The sequence below is a fragment of the Podarcis vaucheri genome, assembly GCF_965113315.1.
Source record: "Podarcis vaucheri genome assembly, chromosome: 1".
In the NCBI taxonomy this organism is placed as follows: Eukaryota; Metazoa; Chordata; class Lepidosauria; order Squamata; family Lacertidae; genus Podarcis; species Podarcis vaucheri.
In genome coordinates, this window is record NC_138759.1 from 69,937,299 (window position 1) to 69,957,183 (window position 19,885).

Consider the following 19,885-nt stretch of genomic DNA (forward strand, 5'->3'; position numbering starts at 1 on the left):
AGAACAAGAGTGGGGAAAGGGAGTCCCATCAGTGAGTGGAATCCTGACCTCTGCAGTCATAGAACCTTAGGCCATTTTGAGAGGTAAGCAAAGCCTCCCACCTGTCAATCACCTGACATCAAGGGCAAGGCTTAAGTCAGCCTACAGAGGAAGATCCTTTGCAATGCCAGCTTCAATCAAAGCCAGAATGCAAGGAGTTATTTATGCTTATCGCCAAATGTGGGGAAGTTGGCTGTGATTCGGGGGTGAATGGCCTAGCAGGTTAAATTGGGACGTGGCAAGTTTATTTAATGTTGCAGGTCAGAGGCTCCCTACCCCTGGCCTAGAATTTACAGAGACACACTGAAGCATACAATGGGTAAAGGTTTATACATTGCTCCTTAACTACTCTATTCCGAACTTAAAAATGGAAAGTGTAATGCTGGTGGTCAACAAAAGAGGTTTAAAGACTGTCTCAAGGCAAATCTTTAAAAATGTAGTATAAACACTGACAACTGGGGAACACTGGCCTGTGAGTACTCCAGTTGGAGAACAGCCTTTACCAAAGGTGTCATGGACTTTGACAAACTCGAACTCAGGACGCAAGGGAGAGACGTGCTAAGAGGAAGGCATGCTTGGCAAAACCACACCGTGATCAACTCCTACCCAGAAACCAATGTCCCCACTGTGGAAGGACGTGTGGATCCAGAACTGGCTTCCACAGTCACTTATGGAATCATTGTTAAAACCATGTTTATGGAAGACAATCTTACTTGGCTACGAGTGATCGCCAAAGAAGAAGACGATTTTTTATCTACACTATGAAACATGGTATTAGCTACAAATCACTTTTTCTACTACTAGTACTATGAACAAGCTCTCAAGTGCTTGAGCACAGAAAAATGAGCATTCTGCATCCTGTGCGCCTCCCTGCTTAAACAAAAATCTCATGACATCTCTTGGAACATCAAATTTGATTTTATCCAAGGTTTATTACCAGAGAATAATGCTCCTTCTAAGATTCTATTGTTATTTCTGATAACTCCAACTTTTAAAACTGCAGGTCTATTCTGAAAGTATGTTGCAATACTAATGGCCAGTTGTCTAAAAAAAGTTCTTGCTCCTACTGTGTTGCAGAGGGAGCTAGTCATGGCACTTCAAATAGAAGAAGTTATTATAGGAGCATGAATGTACTCTAACCCTGTTACATTATGTGCTCTCATTGGGGGGGGGGGTCAGAAAGAGCCCACTACTGTTTTACCTAGAAGGAGGATTTCAAGTATAGGTTAAGTATAACTAAAGTTTAATAATTTCTTAGAATGATTTTCAGAAAAATACATGCTTTGGGAGGGGGAAATCTTGTCCAACACACACACACAGTCAATTTTTTTCTTCTTAATACTCATTTTCGTAACTGGCAAAGTAATGCTGCATGAAAACTATCACAAAAACTTACATTTCAGAAAACTGCAACATTAGAACATCTCTGAAACCTATGACATTAAAATATTTTTGATAACATGCACTTACCTATATAATGCATTTCTAAATTCAGGAGTCATGAAAAGGGTTTGCAGAAGGCTGTTCAAATAGCAAGTCATTGCTTGATTTACTAAACCTACATAGCCTTTAAAAAAAGGGGGAGGGACATGGTTAGCAGCCAGGCTAGCACCCAAAAGTAATAGAGTAACCTTTCTTGTTCAACAGGTTAACAGTTATTCTAATAATTTCAATGAAATTTGGAACAGACATTGCTTTTCCTATTGCGACCATTGTAAGTCCACCACTAATCCAAAGGCCCACTAGACTATCAGAATACAAGAATAGTTTCCTTGAAATTTATGAACTGGGGAAAGTAATAACGGCCATGGGTTTAGATTCTAAATAGCTGTGAACAGAATAGCCCTCCTATTCATGGAAGGCCCCAAGATCCAGTAGAAGCTTCACACTGAAGGGAGGGAGTAGGAAGGCAATTTTCAGAAATCCCCCTCCCCATTGTAGCACTATTCTATATCTCAAACACCCAGAGGCTTCCCAAACCTCCACAGCAGCAATTTATAAGGTACAGAGGGTTGTAGAACAAATCTCTGTATTAGTGGAGGGGTGAAGAGAATCAAGAGTTTCTATGCTAAGATTGATTGAAAGAGGCAGGCAGAAAAAAGTATATTAACTGTGAATGGGGGTTGGGGGAAAACACTGCTGGAGAGCAGTCTGAGTTCTCTAGCTGTATGGAATACTTGCAAAGGTCAAAGTAGTGTTTAACATGTAAAATAAAAGGAACATGCCTGGAGACCTGCGGAACCAACTGCACTCAATACATTATACAGTGGTACCTCGGGTTAAGGATTAATTCATTCCAGAGGTCCGTTCTTAACCTGAAGCACCACTTTAGCTAATGGGGCCTCCTGCTGCCGCCGTGCCACCGGAGCACGATTTCTGTTCTCATCCTGAAGCAAAGTTCTTAACCCGAGGTACTATTTCTGGGTTAACGGAGTCTGTAACCTGAAGCGTATGTAACCCGAGGTACCACTGTATAGACCAGGTATCAAACTGTACTAGGGGGAAAAACATGGAAGCAAATAATAGAAACAGGAATCAGCTCACACCCTGGGCAGTGGGTTTACTGCCACCACTTCCTACTCACTCATACCATGCTTGGGAGTAGTTTTACCAACAACAGTTCCCTAGGCCTTCTCCCTTTGCACCAAACCGCACACAAAAGTGAGGTGTATGGCTATATTCTGCCCTGCCAATATATAACTTGTTTTAAGAGACCATTGAAGCCTTACTATACAGTGGAAGAGAAACAATAAACCACCTTACCCGTTTCTGATTTACTCAGAATTGATGTATAAGAATAGTTCTGACCAACATAATCATTTGAACAACCAGCAGAACCTTCTCGTGGAAGAGGGCCTATAAACCTATCTGGATTACGGTCATCTGCTCCACTGGCCTCATCCTAAAAGATAAGATATGTTAACTAGCACATTTGCAAAGGATGCAGTTAATACAAATCCATCCACACAAAGTTATCCTATTTAAGGAAGTCTAGAGACTAAGTGCACATGTCAACAGTCCCATCTACAAGTACTACACAAAGCAGTCTCTCCAAGAGAGAATGAGTAATGGGAGTGAGGAGGGGAGGGAGCCTAAACAGAGTTCCTATGATGTTCCCACCTAGGAAGTCCCAAACCCAGATTGCTAGTTGAGCAATAATGCACAGGATCAATTTCTCCCAGCTACTAGGTGTAGGTACTCCTTCTCTGTGCTCCAAAATAGCCTTTGATGCTCCAATCTGAGGCTGATCAGTATTCAAAGCTACTTTCAGCACTCAAATTGCACTGGCCTGATCAGAATTATGAGGTACAATTATGGGAAGACAAAGTGCACTATTGTGTTTGAAGTCTCAGCATGCATTTCCTCTTAAATGCATGTCTGAAAGCTAAAGTGGTCTTCTTTCTTAAAAGGCCTTACTGGTTTGGGAAGGGCAGTAGGGATGACTGGAACTGGTTTACTTGTGTTACCAGCAACAGAGTCAACAAGTTTGATCTCTCTGAGTGGAAAATTTCTTAGTTTCTGTTTACTGGAATATACAGATTCACAAAGCCTTTTGTGACAGAACTCCTCCTTGGTTGCATGCAGAGAACCTATATGCCTTGCCAAACAGAGCCTTCCACAGAATCATAGAATTGTAGAGTTTTTCCACTAACATTTCTCCATCTTCTCCACTCCTATTTATATAGTCAGTGCTATCTCATTTTATAATACTCTTCAGCACAAGATTCTGAACCTATACTAGGCAATACTGGTACAGTACTGGTACCAGTAAAAATAAAAATTATAGCAAAAACCAAGCTTTCTTAAAAGTGATTCATAAAGAAAATGCAGGTACATAATAGTTACTTGTTTTATAATTTTAAATTCTCTTACCAATACTATCTGAGGTTGTTCTCCATCTTTATCTGTCAGATGCAGAAAGTTCTTTTTCCCAGGTTCAAAACCAGCATCAACAACAGATTTATCACTTGATTGATCCAATGATGTCTACAACAAAACAAAGGAATTGCTTGCTAAATAGATCTGGCTACTATTTATTTTGAAAATTAAAATTATAGGAGAACAAGTGGAGGGGGGAATGATAGACCCACAGGCCTAATGTGAAATATCAGTATAAGCTGGAATATCCCTGGTCATCAGCACACTCTCACTGCATTTAGCTCTAATAAAGGTAAAGTAAAGGTACCCCTGCCCGAACGGGCCAGTCTTGACAGACTCTGGGGTTTGTGCGCCCATCTCACATCTATAGGCCGGGGGCCAGCGCTGTCCGGAGACACTTCCGGGTCACGTGGCCAGCGTGACAAAGCTGCATCTGGCGAGCCAGCGCAGCACACGGAACGCCGTTTACCTTCCCGCTGGTAAGCGGTACCTATTTATCTACTTGCATCCGGGGGTGCTTTCGAACTGCTAGGTTGGCAGGCGCTGGGACCGAGCAGCGGGAGCGCACCCCGCCACGGGGATTCGAACCGCCGACCTTTCGCTCGGCAAGCCCTAGGCGCTGAGGCTTTAACCCACAGCGCCACCCGCGTCCCATTATTTAGCTCTAATAGAAATCAAAATTTCTCAAGACTCTACTGAGACCACAGGGACCATACAAGTGCTTCAAATTACAGAATGCACCTGCATGACACCCCACCCATAATGGCAATTTATTAAACTTCCAACATTAGTAGCCTCTATAGCATAACTAGAAATTGAATACAAAGTACAGTGGACATGCATTAGAAGTGCTGTACAGTTTGCTAACTATAAGATACAAAAACAGAATGAATAAAATAGAGGCCAGGGATTTCACACATCCAGGTCTTAATTTCTCTTTTATGTTTTAAATGTTGCTTCATTTCATGCACTCCTTCTCTTTCTGTGTCAGTGGGGGAAGGGCTGATCTGGAGAAGGGAAGAAATGGCCAAACTCCAAATGTGACCACAGGGCTAAAAAAAGGTGGTGATCACTGTTATACATATTCTAGGATTAATGCTGTTCAAATTAAGAAAAAACTTCAGTATTTAAAAATTCATTTAAATAAACTGATAAAAAGAAATTCAAGCAGCATGACACATATGTAAACAATATAAACAGAAGGCATATTTTTAAAAAATGAATAAAAAATAATAAATAGACCCAATCCTGTGCAGGGGAGGAAGAGGGTAGTTCTGTTGTGGAAGCTGCCTCTGAATGGGTTCTTTAGGTAAATCCCACCCATTGCCTCCAACATTTATACAAGTATTCCCCATACATCTACATTTCTACTCTGTTAAGAAAGATAGTGTGTTATTACCGTATCAGCAACGCTGCCTCCATTTCCCCATATTAAATCAAATGTTCCATTAATATAGCCCACTTTAGTGGCCACATCCTCAAACAGTCTTTTTACTGGAGTGGAAGCTGGCAAGTTCAAAGTGATGCGCTCATTAACGGTCTTAGAATTAGTTGTATCTTGGATTATACAAAGCACTCTAGGTTCATCAGCGGCACTTTCGATCTGTAATGAAGAAAAAAACAGATTTTTAAAACTGACCATCCAACCTCTGCTTAAACATAACCAACGTCTTTGTAAAATGAAGTGAAATATTTTATTATCTCATGGATCAAAATAATGAGAATATGATTTTCTTTAAGACTAAACCATCTTAACAGCATTAGAGGCAATCATCTGGGGGGGGGGGGGTTTCCACCACTTTGGCTCAAATCAGATGACCCTCTAAACCATGTTGATCTAGGGTTGCATATTGCTTCTTCCCCATCTCACATTTCCCACTACATTTTGTTTAACGATAACCTTAGGTTGCTTGTATGTGTACACAGTTCACATAGTAAATTAATGCTTATCCTTCAAAGTAGAATCAGAAGTTATGTTAAGTGCCAAACAGGAAGCACAGAAGGGTGCTATATGGAGGAAGGAGAAAGAAAGGGTACAAGAGTGAACACTTATTTACAATCCTCCAAAACTATTGTTCGGAGCAGAAGTAGTCAACATGGTAGTAAACATGCTATCTTTCATCCCTGATTACTGGCGACAATGGGTGGGCCTCATAACTCTGTTCTCTTTCCATTAGACTATTTAAGTTAATAGTTAATTTTTTATTGATGGTCTAACTGCATGTTTATTTGAAGGCAAACAATAAACTTAAATTGATTTGTAAGAGATTAGCAAAACACTCGCCAAGTTAATTCCATACTTGATCCTGTTCCCACACTTTCCCCCCTCTCATTAGCTTTACATGGTCAACTGAATTATGTACAGCACTGTTACATACAAGACAGTCATTAAACCAATGGCCAAGCACAGAATTCTAATGGCAGGACTTACATTATACAGTAATCAGAGGCATGCTATGTATGGGGCAGAGGGAGAAAAAGGTTGTGTTCTTGCTGCGATGACCAGCTACTGTCAGATACACTTATCTATCAATGCTTTGTTAAAACGCTATGTTACACAGTGCTGCATTGTCTGACAATAATAAATCCCACTGATAAACTACAATTTTTCTAGATAATTACGTCTGTCTGTCTGAATCCAGAGTTTGGGAACCTGTGCCCTCAGGTGTTGCTGAATTCCAACATCCATCAACACCAGCCAGCAAGGTCAGAGGCCTGGAATGATTGTAGCTATAGCCCAGAAACATCTACAGGGCCACAGATTTCTGATTCCTGCCAAACTGCTAGCTAGATTTAATATCAAACTCTCAGATGTTGAAAATGAAAATAGTGCCATCTATTATCTCCCTCAATTTCCCCCTCAAAACCCATTTCAACAAAGCCTGTACATTGCAGCCAAGCCTGTCATCTGAATACAGTTTGTTAGTGTGATAGTACACTGTTTGGCCATGAAGTCTATTTGGGAATGCAAAAGCAGAGGCTTGCCAAACTTGGTGAGTTATGTTGGTTTGGTAAATCACTATTTGTGCAAACCAGACTGAATCCTAACCCCCAGCTACACCCAAAGACCTAATCCTATTCTACAACTACACAGTATTTACAACTGTATTTTAGATTGCCAACTCCTTTTGACCAATAACTCATCCTTTTTATTTATTTACAACACTCTGTAATGTGCTATATACACTGTTGGTGCTGTATATACAAACAGTATATTTACTCTCCATACAGCTGGTCAATTAACAAGTCTCCATCATGCTGCCACCCCGGTCATCTTTTTGCAAGCATTTTTCAGAAGATAATGTGCAGCTGCAATTTTTACATCTTCTCTAGCTCTCCTATATGCTTTTACATTTAAAGCAATCAAAACTGATTGTAATATTTTAAATGAGGGTTAAAGTACCTCCAGCTCATGCTCCAATCTTGGCCTGTCAGGTTTTCCCTTAAGGAAGATCTCCAAAGCACTCAAACTCAGCACTAAGCAGCATTTTCTTTTGTCCCTGTCAATGGCAAGTAGAGGAGAAACAGCCACTTTGCCAGGCCTATGCTCAGGGCTTCCTAGAATACCAAACATGGGGATGACCCTGGTGGTATAGTTCTCAAGTGGGAACCCCATGCAAAGGATTTTGACAGATGGGTGGGTCAACACATCCCAAACATGTAACATTTTAATATCATTGTTTTATTGGCAGGTGAGTGGCCCCATTTACATTTACACCAAGGTCAATGCTAAGCATGATTAGCTTGAAAACCCTGGCTAAAAGCTAGGGACCAGAACCAAGAACTAGACCAGAATGGTTTTATTATATATTTCAAGATATAATAATAGTTGTTCTACTTACACTCCTCTCTCAATACCAAACACGCCACCAGATACACACAAAAAAGTTCAGAGTGGGCAGGTACAGAAGAAGGGACCCACCCACTCACAAGTATCCAAATAAAGGGGGCAAGCCTTTATTCTTCCATGCAAGCCAGCAAAAATATTATTAGGAGAAATGAAAAGCAAAGCTAGAAAAGAGGCACTACTTTACTGCTAGAGTCATTTCATTTTTGAGAGGCAATTCATTAACCATTTGCAGCTTGTTTGTTTGTATGTAAACCACAGTGTGTCTCAGCAAAATACTGAAGGGGAGGGGTGAAAATAAGCCATATCTCCCCTCCTGCAACTGTGTGAAACAACTTCTTTGCAGTTTGGGTTGTTTGCTTACTTGTGCAAATTGTACAACAACTAAAGGTTCTCTCTTCTCAGCACATCAAGAGCCTCCCTGAACAGTGTTTAGAATGATCATTTTTTTACCAAAGCCCCTTTCCTTCAACCATTAAGAAGGACTAAAATTATAAATCACACCACCCCATATTATGCATACTGAAATGTTTCATGCTATTATTTTTATTCATTAAATTTGTATACTGCCCTATACTCATAGATCTCTGTTGGCTCTTATCCAGTCTATTATTGAGGAATGACAATGTTACGCTCTTAAAAACATATCTACTATTTTCTCATTACACATCCAATAAAACACACTGGCGTCATTTTCTCTGGAAAAATGCTTCCCAATAGCCAACATTTTTATAGAATCAAACATGCATTCAGCAAAAAGACAGACGTGTATGTGCTCACTATAAACAAAACAATCCACATGAACGCTAAAAAGGTCATGTAAGCAGCAAAGCAAACACTCCTGCCTTAATGAGAAGCAGATACAAAGCTCATAAGACATACTCACTACTTTCTTTTTAGTTATGTGCCATACAACTCTTCTAAAAAACATCTAGCACATTATTTTATTTTGGAGCTCTTAACACCATGCTTTTTAATTCTTGTGAATGTTACACAAAAAAAGCAACCAAGCTTACCATTTTGTACAACACACACACCCAAATACCAAAGCTTCCTTGTAAGAATAAAGCTCAAAGTACACTCACAAAGCATTTTACTAACTCATGCAGATGTTAACAAGTACTAGTCTCATGCTGTTACTACCCAGTTAAGCAATCGGGTTTTAAATGTTTACTGCGGCTAACTACCTGCAAAAATTTCTTCTTCATTTCATCAAAGATACTTTGTCTGCATCTCCAAAGCATATCCTATGGTATATAAACACAAAATAGTAAGATTATAGCACCCTGAAGTGGAGAAGAATCTTCAAATGTTTACTCAGAATATCTATACAGCTTTGAAAGTTACTTGCAAAAAGAAAAACCATTTTCCTCTAAAATAATGAACACTTGGAAAACTGAGCCTAAGAGAATGTGGAAATCCTAGTTCACAGTCTGTCTGGTTGAGATCTCAAAGTTTTAGAACATGGATAGGGAACCTTTGACCCACCAGATGCTGCTGGACTTATTCCCATCAGTCCTAGTCAGCCTGACCAATGGTCATGAATGACAGGAGTTGGGAGTCCAAGAATATCGATTCTAGAGGGTCACAGGTTCCCCATCAATGTTTTAGATTAACCTAATGCAGAGGGCAACTAAATCTATTACAAACCCAAGCACATGCATCTTGAGGCCTTTCCCCTTCCAATGGCCACAAGAGAAAGGTGCACCATTCCCATATTGTTGTGAAACTTTCAGCAATGTCCAGAATTTAATTCCTAATGGGGAAATTATTATTATTATTATTATTATTATTATTATTATTATTATTATTATTAATACTGCACCCATCTGGATGGGTTTCTCCAGTCACTCTGGGCGGCTTACAACATATCTAAAAACATTAATCCTTAAAAGCTTCCCTAAACAGGGCTGCCTTCAGATGTCTTCTAAAAGTCAGATAGTTGTTTATTTCCTTGACATCTGAAGTGAGGGCATTCCACAGGGAGGGTGCCACTACCAAGAAGCCCTTCTGCCTGGTTCCCTGTAACTTTGCTTCTTGCAGTGAGGGAACCAGAAAACCCTTGGAGGAGAACCTGAGTGTCTGGGCTGAGCAATGGGGGTGGAGAGGACATTTAAGGCTTTAAAGGTCAGCACCAACACTTTGAATTGTGCTCAGAAATGCACTTGGAGCCAGTGAAGATCCTTTAGAACCGATGTTATATGGTTCCGGTGGCCATTCCCAGTCACCAGTCTAGCTGCCGTATTGTGGATTAGTTGTAGTTTCAGAGTCACCTTCAAAGGTAGCCCAAGTAGAGCACACTGCAGTAGTTCAAGCAGGAGATACCAGGGCACACACCACTCTGGTGAGACAGTGTGCATACCAGATGGAGCTGGTAAACAGTTGCCCTGGACACAGAATTGACCTACACCTCCATGGACAGCTGTGAATCTGAAATGGCTCCTATGTTGCGCACCTGGTATTTCAGTGGCATAGTTACCCTGTTCAAGACCAGGGAGTGTCCACCCCGTCCCCCCAAAACAGTACTTCTGTCTTGTCAGGATTCAACCTCAATCTGTTAGCCGCCACCCATCCTCCAACTGCCTCCAGACACACACACACAGGACCTTCACTGCCCTCACTGGCTCTGATCTGAAGGAGACGTAGAGCTGGATATCATCTGTACAAGTACTGTAAAAAGTTACTGGCCAGAAATTGTTTCTATGTTGCACCTCACTAAACAGTTCTAAAGCTCAATCAACCTAAGCAAAGCCATCACCAAATAATAACCATAGAAATGCCAAAAAATCTGAAAACTTTTTGCCCTTCAATTACTGCAGTATCCCTGTTAATTTTGGCATGCAGTTGACTCTCTTCATTTTAAAGAGATCCTGCAATTCAAAATAACCCATTAATAACCATGGTAGGAATATCTCATTCTATGGTCAACAAATGAGCACACAATTTACTGGAAATGTGACTTGAACAAATTTGTGGAGGATGTGGTCCTAGTGATATGAAAACAAATACTGTGGCTATATAATGTGATATTATGACTGTGTATGTGTATGATCCCAAAATGTATGATCTCTGCAACATGTCAACAAAATCTATGGCTATGATGCAACCTAGATGCGTCAAATATTGTTGATTTGGCATACATTTTTTTTAAAAGGAAAGCTATTAGAAAAAGAGAAGAACAATATCCATTTTCCATGTATGCCTACTACAAGGGACAGCCAAGATGATGCCCTCCAGGTACTATGGACTACAGCTCCAGCCAAAAGGAAAGGAAGACAGGAGTTGTAGTCCAGCAACACTGAGATGGCATCATGTTGGATGTCTGCATTGATTCAGAGATGGAGAATGATTATTGCAACAGAGCACTTGCATATCACATCCCAAAGTTTTGCAATTTCCAATTTTAAATAACATTTCTATTGATGCATATCCAGTCAGAGAATCTGTAATATCTGTTTATGACAACTGCAATATCATCATTTTAAATTTTAAAATGAACATAAAATTGAGTAAAACATAATCCTTGTCTATTTAGTTTCTGCAAATGGAGCTCACAGCAGTCTGCCTTGAAAATCAAAATTTCCATGACACACAGTTCAGCAGACATGACTAAACATAAATCCAAAGACTACTATTTGCCTCAGTTTTGATTAGTCATTTCTCCTCCAGGCCTGGATCTAGTTTTCTGCCAGTTCAAACCGCAGCTGTTATTATTTACATTGTATACAATCTGTATGTATTTTATTCAGCAGAGGGACCACAGATCACCAGCAGAGTGTATGCTTTGCAACCAGATGGTTCCAAGTTCATCTCCTGGAGTGTTCAGTTAAAAAGATTTCACACAGACGTGCTGAAAAAGACTTCTACCTAAAACTATGTAGAGTAACTGCCACACATAGCAAAGTGTAGGGGAATGGATGGGCTAGTTGTATTATATAACACTGTTTTTTACAGAGTAATATTTTGAAGTTGTGCAATCCAGCTGCTCAGTCCCAGACCCCTGCCTCAGAGAATTCGGGAGGAGCTGCTGCCTGATATAGGAAATGCTGCCTGAATAATTCTGCTTTCATACTCTGTGAAATTTCTCAAGATTCACATGTAGTTTTACCTTAAGAATATTTTGTAAGCTGTTTTGAGGTCAGAAAAAAGTATTATAAATTAATTAATTAAAAATTACAATTAAAATATTGCCTTCATTGACCCAGGTGCTTGCAATCAACCTTTACTTTTTTACCTCTGAACCTAATCAAGCCCTACAGCTTTAATTTTAGCCAACCGTAATAATCTCTAATCAAGGTACTGCATACAGTTCCAATGATCCTGGTTTTCCAGACCAATACTTGTATTGTAAGTTGCTGCTGATTTTGTTGCTTGGCCTTAAATAAATTTGCTAAAACTGCTTCAAAAAGGTACTAACCTCAAAAAGGTATTAGTACCTCAAAAAGGTACTAATAGCATCAAGCATATTTATGCAACCCAGCTACAAAAAAAAATATCAATTTGTACTATGTGTCCTCAGTGACTGGCTGAAAAATTCTACAACTGATTTACTTTTGCATGTTTGAGCCTACAATGAATATATTACACTATATAAGTATATTGTACATATATCTGTAGTATGGGTATAAATGCAAAAGTTCTTTTTGGCTTTGCACTCTAGCACTGCCAAAAACATATCAACTGTCCCTCTAATTTCATGCGCTGTTTTCCCCAGTGTTCCAGCACCTCAAGAATATGTTAAAAATTTAAAAGAAACAACAATTTGATTTAATTCACCCTGTGGAGCAGTAGCTGCTCAAAGTTTAACATATGTACTCTGAACTACTGCTCAGGGATTAATTGCAAATTAATTATTAAAACAACACATTCTTTAATTTTCAAAAACTGTTTTAGGTTGCTTCCAGCATGGTCCAACAATGTGATATTCACCTATGCATGTTAGTAGCTAGCTTTTTTGGCAAAAGTATTCATATTACAAGTTTATTAAGTCCTTTAATGTATTTCACATTATGTACCAAATCACTGCAATTATGTACTAGAAACAGAACCTTTACAAGTAATTATTTGGATGATGATGATGATTTTATTTATTTATACCCCACTCATCCGGCTTGGTTTCCCCAACAACTCAGGGCAGCTTCCAGCAGAATATAAAAACACATGCTATTCATTAAGTTGTCTTGCACATAAAAATATGCAAATGAAAAGTGTCCCACCTTCAGATACTAAACTGAAGCAAAGAGTTGGTGGATTATCATGATGCATTTCTGTACATCCCAGTTGGCATAAATTTCACTAAAATATTTAATGGGAGATCCTTAAGTTCAGGCTTTTATCAGTTTTTACAGTAACACAGTGGTACCTCCGGTTGCGGATGGGATCCGTTCTGGAGCTCCAGTCAGATCCTGAGGTTTCTGCAACTGGAGGGACCGCTTCTGTGCATATGTGCGGTATAGTAGAGTGCTCTTGCAAATGCGCGCACAGCGAAACACTTCCGGGTTTGCCGCTTTCACAACCTGAAGTTTATGTTATCCGAGTGTAACAAAAGCCAAGGTGCTACTGTATACTTAAGTTATGAACATTCCTACAAAAATGTGATGTAGCAGTTTGGGGAGTGTATTTCATAAATGAGGAAATGATTTATGGTTACAAAATCATGCAATATAGATACATAGATATATACAAACACAATGTTTCTGTTAACTCTGGAAAAATATATGGGGTTGACAAGAAAAGGTACCATATTTTTCGCCCTATAGGATGCACCGGCCCATAGGACGCACTTTTTTTTGGGGGGGGGGAATAAAGAAAAAATATACCCCCCCGAGCCCCAAAGAGCAAAGAAGCCATAACAGCGAGCGGGATGGATCCCGCTCGCTGTCCTGGCTTCGTTTTTAGCCTCGGGGCTGGGGGTCCAGGAGCGAAGGCGAGGGTGCTCCCAGCTTCCCCCATCCCCAGCCCCCAGAACGGGTCCGGGAGCGATGGCAAGGTTTTGCAACCTCGCCATCGCTCCCAGAGCTTGCTTGCGTCGCTGGGAGCTGGGGGCGGGGGAAGCCAGAGCTTCCCCCATCCCCAGAAAGGGTCTGGGAGCGATGGCAAGCTTGTACAACCTCGCCATCGCTCCCGGAGCTTGCTTGCGGGGCTGGGGGCGGGGGAAGCCCGAGCTTCCCCCATCCCCCAGAATGGGTCCGGGAGCTTCCCCCCGTCCCCAGCCCCCAGAACGGGTCCGGGAGCGATGGCAAGGTTGCACAACCTCGCCATCACTCCCGGAGCTTGCTTGCGTCGCTTGGAGCTGGGGGCGGGGGAAGCCCGAGCTTCCCCCGTCCCCAAAACAGGCTGTTGCCTGCAAGCCTTGCGAGCCCGGGGGGAACTCCCCCCGGTGCGCAAGGCTTGCGGACACCTGCGCGAAGCATGGGGCATCCTCTGGAGGGCGCCCCGTGCTTCAGGCTGCCACCCGCAAGCCTTGCAAGCCCGCTGGAACTCCCGCCGGGGCAAGGCTTGCGGATAGCTTCCTGAAGTCTGGAGAGGGAGAGGGGTCGGTTCGCACCGACGCCTCTCGCTCTCCAGGCTTCAGCGAAAGCCTGCATTCGTCCCATAGGACACACACACATTTCCCCTTCATTTTTGAAGGGGAAAAAGTGCGTCCTATAGGGCGAAAAATACAGTAACTCCTATACACATACAGACACAAACCATTTTTCTACTCTGAAAAGTATCAATGTCTGAAGAGTAGAGATTAGAGATATAAAATGCAATGCTTTCTAGTGCTCTAATCGAAAGGTAGTACAGTGTAATAATTAAAGTAGAAAATAAAATGCTACGGGGGGGGGGTATTGTACGGTGCACACATCAGAATTCTGATGGATTTTCAGAGGCATCCCACACCACCCTTGACTTTCTTGGAGAAAAAGTTAAGTGTTTCCAACCTTTACATGCATATTTATACCATCAAGACTGCAACTAACTAGAAAATAAATACCACTGAACTCAGATGTACTTTCTTGTTAGTAAACATGCTAAGAATTACATTGAACTAGATTTAAGAATGCAGCTCCTTTTAATCATTTGGTGTGTACTAGTCTGTGTTTATGTCCAAAAAACACTACAAAATATGTTTCATGATTATATTTTAAGAAGAAACAAAAAAAGAATTATACACAATCTACAGATGTAGTTAAGTGATTTCTTTAAAATGTGAGGTTAGAAGAAACAAGAACCTTTCTTCATCCTATTAAGTACAGAATTCAATATATCCAAAAAGGAGAGGACTGAAATCCTGTTCAGCTCTAGAAGATAAAAATAAGCTTCTAAGGCATTTGAATAATATCTACAGAGGAACAATGATCAGAGCCAGACTCTGCCATTAATCATTCCAGTCTGTGCTAGTTATCTACAATTACTGCCAAAGGCCTTCTGCTATTAGCCTTTGCTTCTTGGCTGTCACATGATGTTGCACCATTATTGTTCACATTACTATATAATTCAGAACTATATGGGTATGTCATACATGCCATAAATGTGGAAATTATACACTATTAAAAAAAATGAATACACTGAGCTACAATTTTTATGTGTGACAATGTCACATACATACCTCCCCTCTCATCTATATTATTTTGTACAACTTACCACGTTAGTGGTTAGGGCTGAAGAAACTCACAGCCTTAACTGTGGGTAGGGAAACCCACTATGCTGTGACTTCAAAATACAAGGTAAGTTGTACTAAATATTTTTTTGTGGGGGGAGCAAAGCAAACAAAGTACTGTACTGTTTTCAGATGCATTTTTGGGTCATGCGTGTGACCTCTTCTCTATGAACTTGAGTAATTGCAATGATGCATCCAAACACCTGTTCCCATGTAGAAAGGCAAATTATTTTTAATATTTTACTGAATGAGTTTAGGGTCAGGATTCCAGTATGGTAATTTAATATTATATGCCATCTTACTCCCCTGCAACTGAAAAGATTTGACTTGGAAGAAAAGATTATATTCGCTTCAAAAAGATCCTCTAGGAGTTCCAACAATCTCAAAGCTATTTCTCATGTTACAAAGCTGAAAGGTAACAGTCTAGTCTAAAGCCAACACTGGAGTTTGGCATTCTTACATGAAAAGCAATAATGTGTAAATAATCCAGAAACAGTTCAGTTCAGTATCCAAGTCTTTCAGTGTTAGAAACTCAGATATATAAGCTAGCTGCCAAATGACTCCTTAAACCAGGGTAAAAGTGGCCAAAACGGAATTCCTAGTTGCCATTTGGGGGACAGAAGTTCATACTGGAAAACTGAATAAAAATTGGTTCCTGAAATTCATTCTGACTGTGCAGATAAAATATACAGTAACAGATAGAATTCTATGGGATGTGTTGCTAGTGTGTGAAAACAGGCAAGACCTAAGGATTCCCAGGCATTCACTTCCAGGTGGTAGGGATGTCAGGTGCTATCCCAGCACCTGGGTATCTTCACGTGGTCACAAGTGGCTGACAGCCGGGTGCAAAATACACCTGTTGCCTGGCCAATATTGAACGCTGCTATAGATAGATACATCTACTTGGAAGAGCATTGCTTCAGCCTAAGTCATAGGGCAAACCATCCTGTACACAATGAAAGCTCCTTTCCTTCCCACCAAAATATTATAGAACACTTCTCTATCACTTCCCCAATCCAACATTTCATAAAGGAAGAGCTACCAGTCTCTTTCTCAGTCTTCACAAGCTTTGTAAAAAAACATGGTACCAATCACAACCAGAAGAATATTCCTTGTATTTGGAAGTCTGGTTCTATTTTCTTTTATTAAACTCTAACACTAGTGGTTTTCAAACTGTACTCAAGAGAACGCTTATCAGTAGCTCTTCAGTGACAAGATCAGTCATGGTGGATGGGTTTCCCTGGAAAACAGGTTGTCTACCACTATTTTTCTGTTACGAAGTACCAGAGTAGGGGGAACAGCATGTTCTAGTGTGAAACCCCAGCCCTAGTGTGAAATCTGCATTCTCTCCAGAAGTCCTGCAAGAGTCAGCACCCCGACATGAACAGTTAGTTGAGTGAGTGTGTGTGTGTTTATGTGAGTGCCATCCGCGATCCTCAGAATCCTCTGCAACACACACACACGAATCCATGGCAGACACACCACGCATAAAAGGCTCCTTCCAGGTAGAGCCTATTACAACTATGAACCTGAACGCATGGACATGAACTTGCCCTGACTAACCCGGGAAGTTCCTCCTCTCTCCAGCATCCTTTGAACTTTCGCCCACACCTGTCGCGTGGATCTCTGCCGGTGTTGCAAAACTGCCACTCAACAGCGTGGGAGCACAGGTGAGCTGCATCGCAACACGCACGCAACTTTCCAAGGTTGAGCCTTATCGAACCTACCTCGACTTCCTGGAAAGCCGCGCTTGCTGACACGAATGAATGCCCCGAGGGCCTCCTTGGCCTTTCCCTCCCTCGCTCCCTCCTCACAGTGACAGGTCCCCCCCCTCCCCTCGCGGCGTCTGAAGCAACACTCATGCGCGCGGCCTCTCGGCCGTCCCTTCCCTTCCGCAAGGCCCTAGAGCAGCGAAGGAAGGCCCTGCCGAGAAACACCCGGCAGCACCAGCCCGCCCGCCCATCCCTGAACAGGCAACACCGGGGCTTCCAAACGAGGCCCCGCCAAGCCCCAGGCCCTCGCCGCCCCTGTAACCCGCCCGGGCACGCAGCGACTCCTTCCGTGAGGCTGCGCGCACGCCTCGGCCTCCCGTTCCTCCTTCTCCTCCTCTGCCGCCTGAAGCGGGGCCTGAAGGCGCGGCCTCCGCCCAAGGGCCCCTGACGCACCTCTTTGGGGACCAGCTGGTTCTCCTCGCTGGGCACCATGGCCAGTGGCGCAGCCAGCCCGGGGCCCGCGGCAGCTTCGGGCGGGGAGTCGTCGTCAGCAGGAGGCGCCGTCCGCGAAGGAGGGGGAGGAGCGGGGCCGCGGCACGCTCGGCATCGTTACGGTCTCGGTCCCCGCCGCCGCCGCCGCCTCCTTTCTGTGGCTCCCTGCGTGCGTGTGTCTCTCTGCCGCCTCTCCCCCTTCACAGCGAGCGCAGCAACGCCTCAGCCGCCTCCCCTCCCCTCCCTCCGCCAGCGCCAATCAATGGCAAAATGGCCGACGACGGGCTTCTCGCGAGACGTCGCCGGCGCAGCTGGAGCCCTTCCCTCCTCAGGGCGCCTCCGCTCCCACCTTCTGCCGGGGGAAAGCGGCTCAGAGAGGCCGCGGGAAAGCCTCTGGCCTGCTCCCGGGCTGCTCGCCCTGTGAAGGGCCGCAGGCGCTCCGCCGGGCTCCGCGGCGCTGTCTCCCGAGGAGGCGGGAGGAGGACGAGGACGATCCGTCCTTGATCCTCATAGAACAAACATCTGGGCGCCCGCCCGCCCGCCCTCTCTGGCTATCAGGCAGGCAACTTGGGTGGAGAGTTTGCTTTCGGTTGGTTCCGCCCTCCCATGTCTTTAAACTGGCACGCATCGATTTTCGTGAAGGCTGCTTAACCCAGAGGAAAGCCGCATTTAATTCCCAGCAACTTAATTCGCACCGTCAACGTGCCTAAGGTTTGAGTCGCGCGTAAAGAGAAACGCGCAGCCCCATCCTATGCAGGTTTGCTCCGCGATAAGCCCCGCTGAGTTCAGCGGATGGGTGCTTACTCCCAAGTAAGCTTGCAGGCGCACTTGCAAGAAACCGTAACAGCTCGTCGTTTTTTTGTATTACTTTTTGATTAATGCCTCTCCCCCCACCTCCCACTTTCTATCCAAGAGGCAGATTTACTTAAATGCTATTAAGTAATCTGAAGAGTCTTCAGTAGAGTACAGTAATGAAATTACGATCAGCAAATGATGGCTTTTCAGCAGCGATTTGAGATGAATAAAGAATAATAGCGGCAAAGGTTGCTTCTGATTTGGAAATGGCAAATTACTTCCGGCAGCGTTGGTTTCCTTATAAGAAAGTGAATGACAGCCATGGACGTAGCCAAGGGAGGGCAGCTGCCCCCCCATCAATAAAAATACATAGCATACTGAGGTTCTGCCCCCTCCCCCACAAAAATCCTGGCTACGCACATGATGACAGATACATCAACATTCATGAGGAAGTGACCAAGACTGTCAAAATAACCATAAAGGCAGGATGTGGGAGAATATTCTGGCATATTTTACAGTGATGCAAGGCACATTTCAGTCCCCTTTATACTTAAGACTATTAATCTATTACACTTTGGTTGGTGTGTAAACAAAGCAGGTACTTTTTCCCTTCTCTCCCCTTTTCAGCCTGGAAACACAGTAGAAATATAATGTGAGAATGATTCAAAAGTTCTGTGGCATTGCAAGCAATGATTTGCTTCTACACAGAAAAGAAGTTAAACCACTTCATCAGTACCTCAGCCAGAAACCATGCTAGCACTCATCCACAAAGGAGGTATATTTCCCAGAGTAAATGACAGCTCCTGCAAGACTGAGTTTTACCAGGCATTCTGTGCCAGGAAGACAAGTCAATAATTGATTCCAAGTAATGTGCCCAGCAAGCTGTAACATTCTTTCCTTGCAGCTGAATGACGCACAGCAAAGTGTGAAATTCCTTCCTACCTTTCATAAACATCAAAGAAGGCCTCTCTGTTCTGAGTCTTATGAGAGAAAGTTCAACTAATTAGTGAAGGGAGGGGTGAACATAATCCCACAGACAAGGGTACACACAACTGCGCAAAGAAGATGAAGCAATTTTTGATCCATATAGCTGATTTTGTTCCCTACAGGCAGTGTTGCTAAAGCCAAATTCCCCTATAATCCCGTAGTTAGAATTAAGAGTCTGATGGCCTAGAAACCGTAGAGCAAGCAGTGAATGGCAAAGATGAGAGTGATATGAAAAAGCCCCCAAATATTAAGTGTTTGCTATGGTCATGAGAGAGCTGTACACACAAGAATTAACTCATTTATTAATGGAAAAGAGGGGGGAAGACAATGAAAAACGTTAAGAAAATATTTATACTTTAGTTTTATGTATGCCATTCTGAGGATTGTTTTGAAAAGTGGGATGTAAGATAAAAACCATCATGTAAATTGTTTCGCTCTAATTGACCCACTGCCAGATATATGTACCAGTGTGGTGTAGTGGTTAAGAGC

General features: G+C 42.5%; 1 protein-coding gene across 3 annotated transcripts in view; it reads right to left on the minus strand.

Moving 5' to 3' along the window:
* USP47 (ubiquitin specific peptidase 47) overlaps window positions 1-18,061 on the minus strand; it is a 48,578-nt gene extending 30,517 nt beyond the window's left edge. The window contains exons 1-6 of one of the 3 annotated variants that reach the window (XM_082192892.1): window positions 17,576-18,061; window positions 8,953-9,012; window positions 5,318-5,521; window positions 3,913-4,026; window positions 2,803-2,941; window positions 1,510-1,606 (exon numbers count right to left, since the gene is read on the minus strand). In XM_082192892.1, the coding sequence (XP_082049018.1) occupies window positions 1,510-1,606; window positions 2,803-2,941; window positions 3,913-4,026; window positions 5,318-5,521; window positions 8,953-9,012; window positions 17,576-17,614 (653 nt within the window). In that variant the 5' untranslated portion in view covers window positions 17,615-18,061. The remainder of the gene's footprint in view (window positions 1-1,509; window positions 1,607-2,802; window positions 2,942-3,912; window positions 4,027-5,317; window positions 5,522-8,952; window positions 9,013-17,575) is intronic. The other 2 variants (XM_082192891.1, XM_082192893.1) reach the window with 2 other exon arrangements.
* Window positions 18,062-19,885: the final 1,824 nt, after the last annotated feature.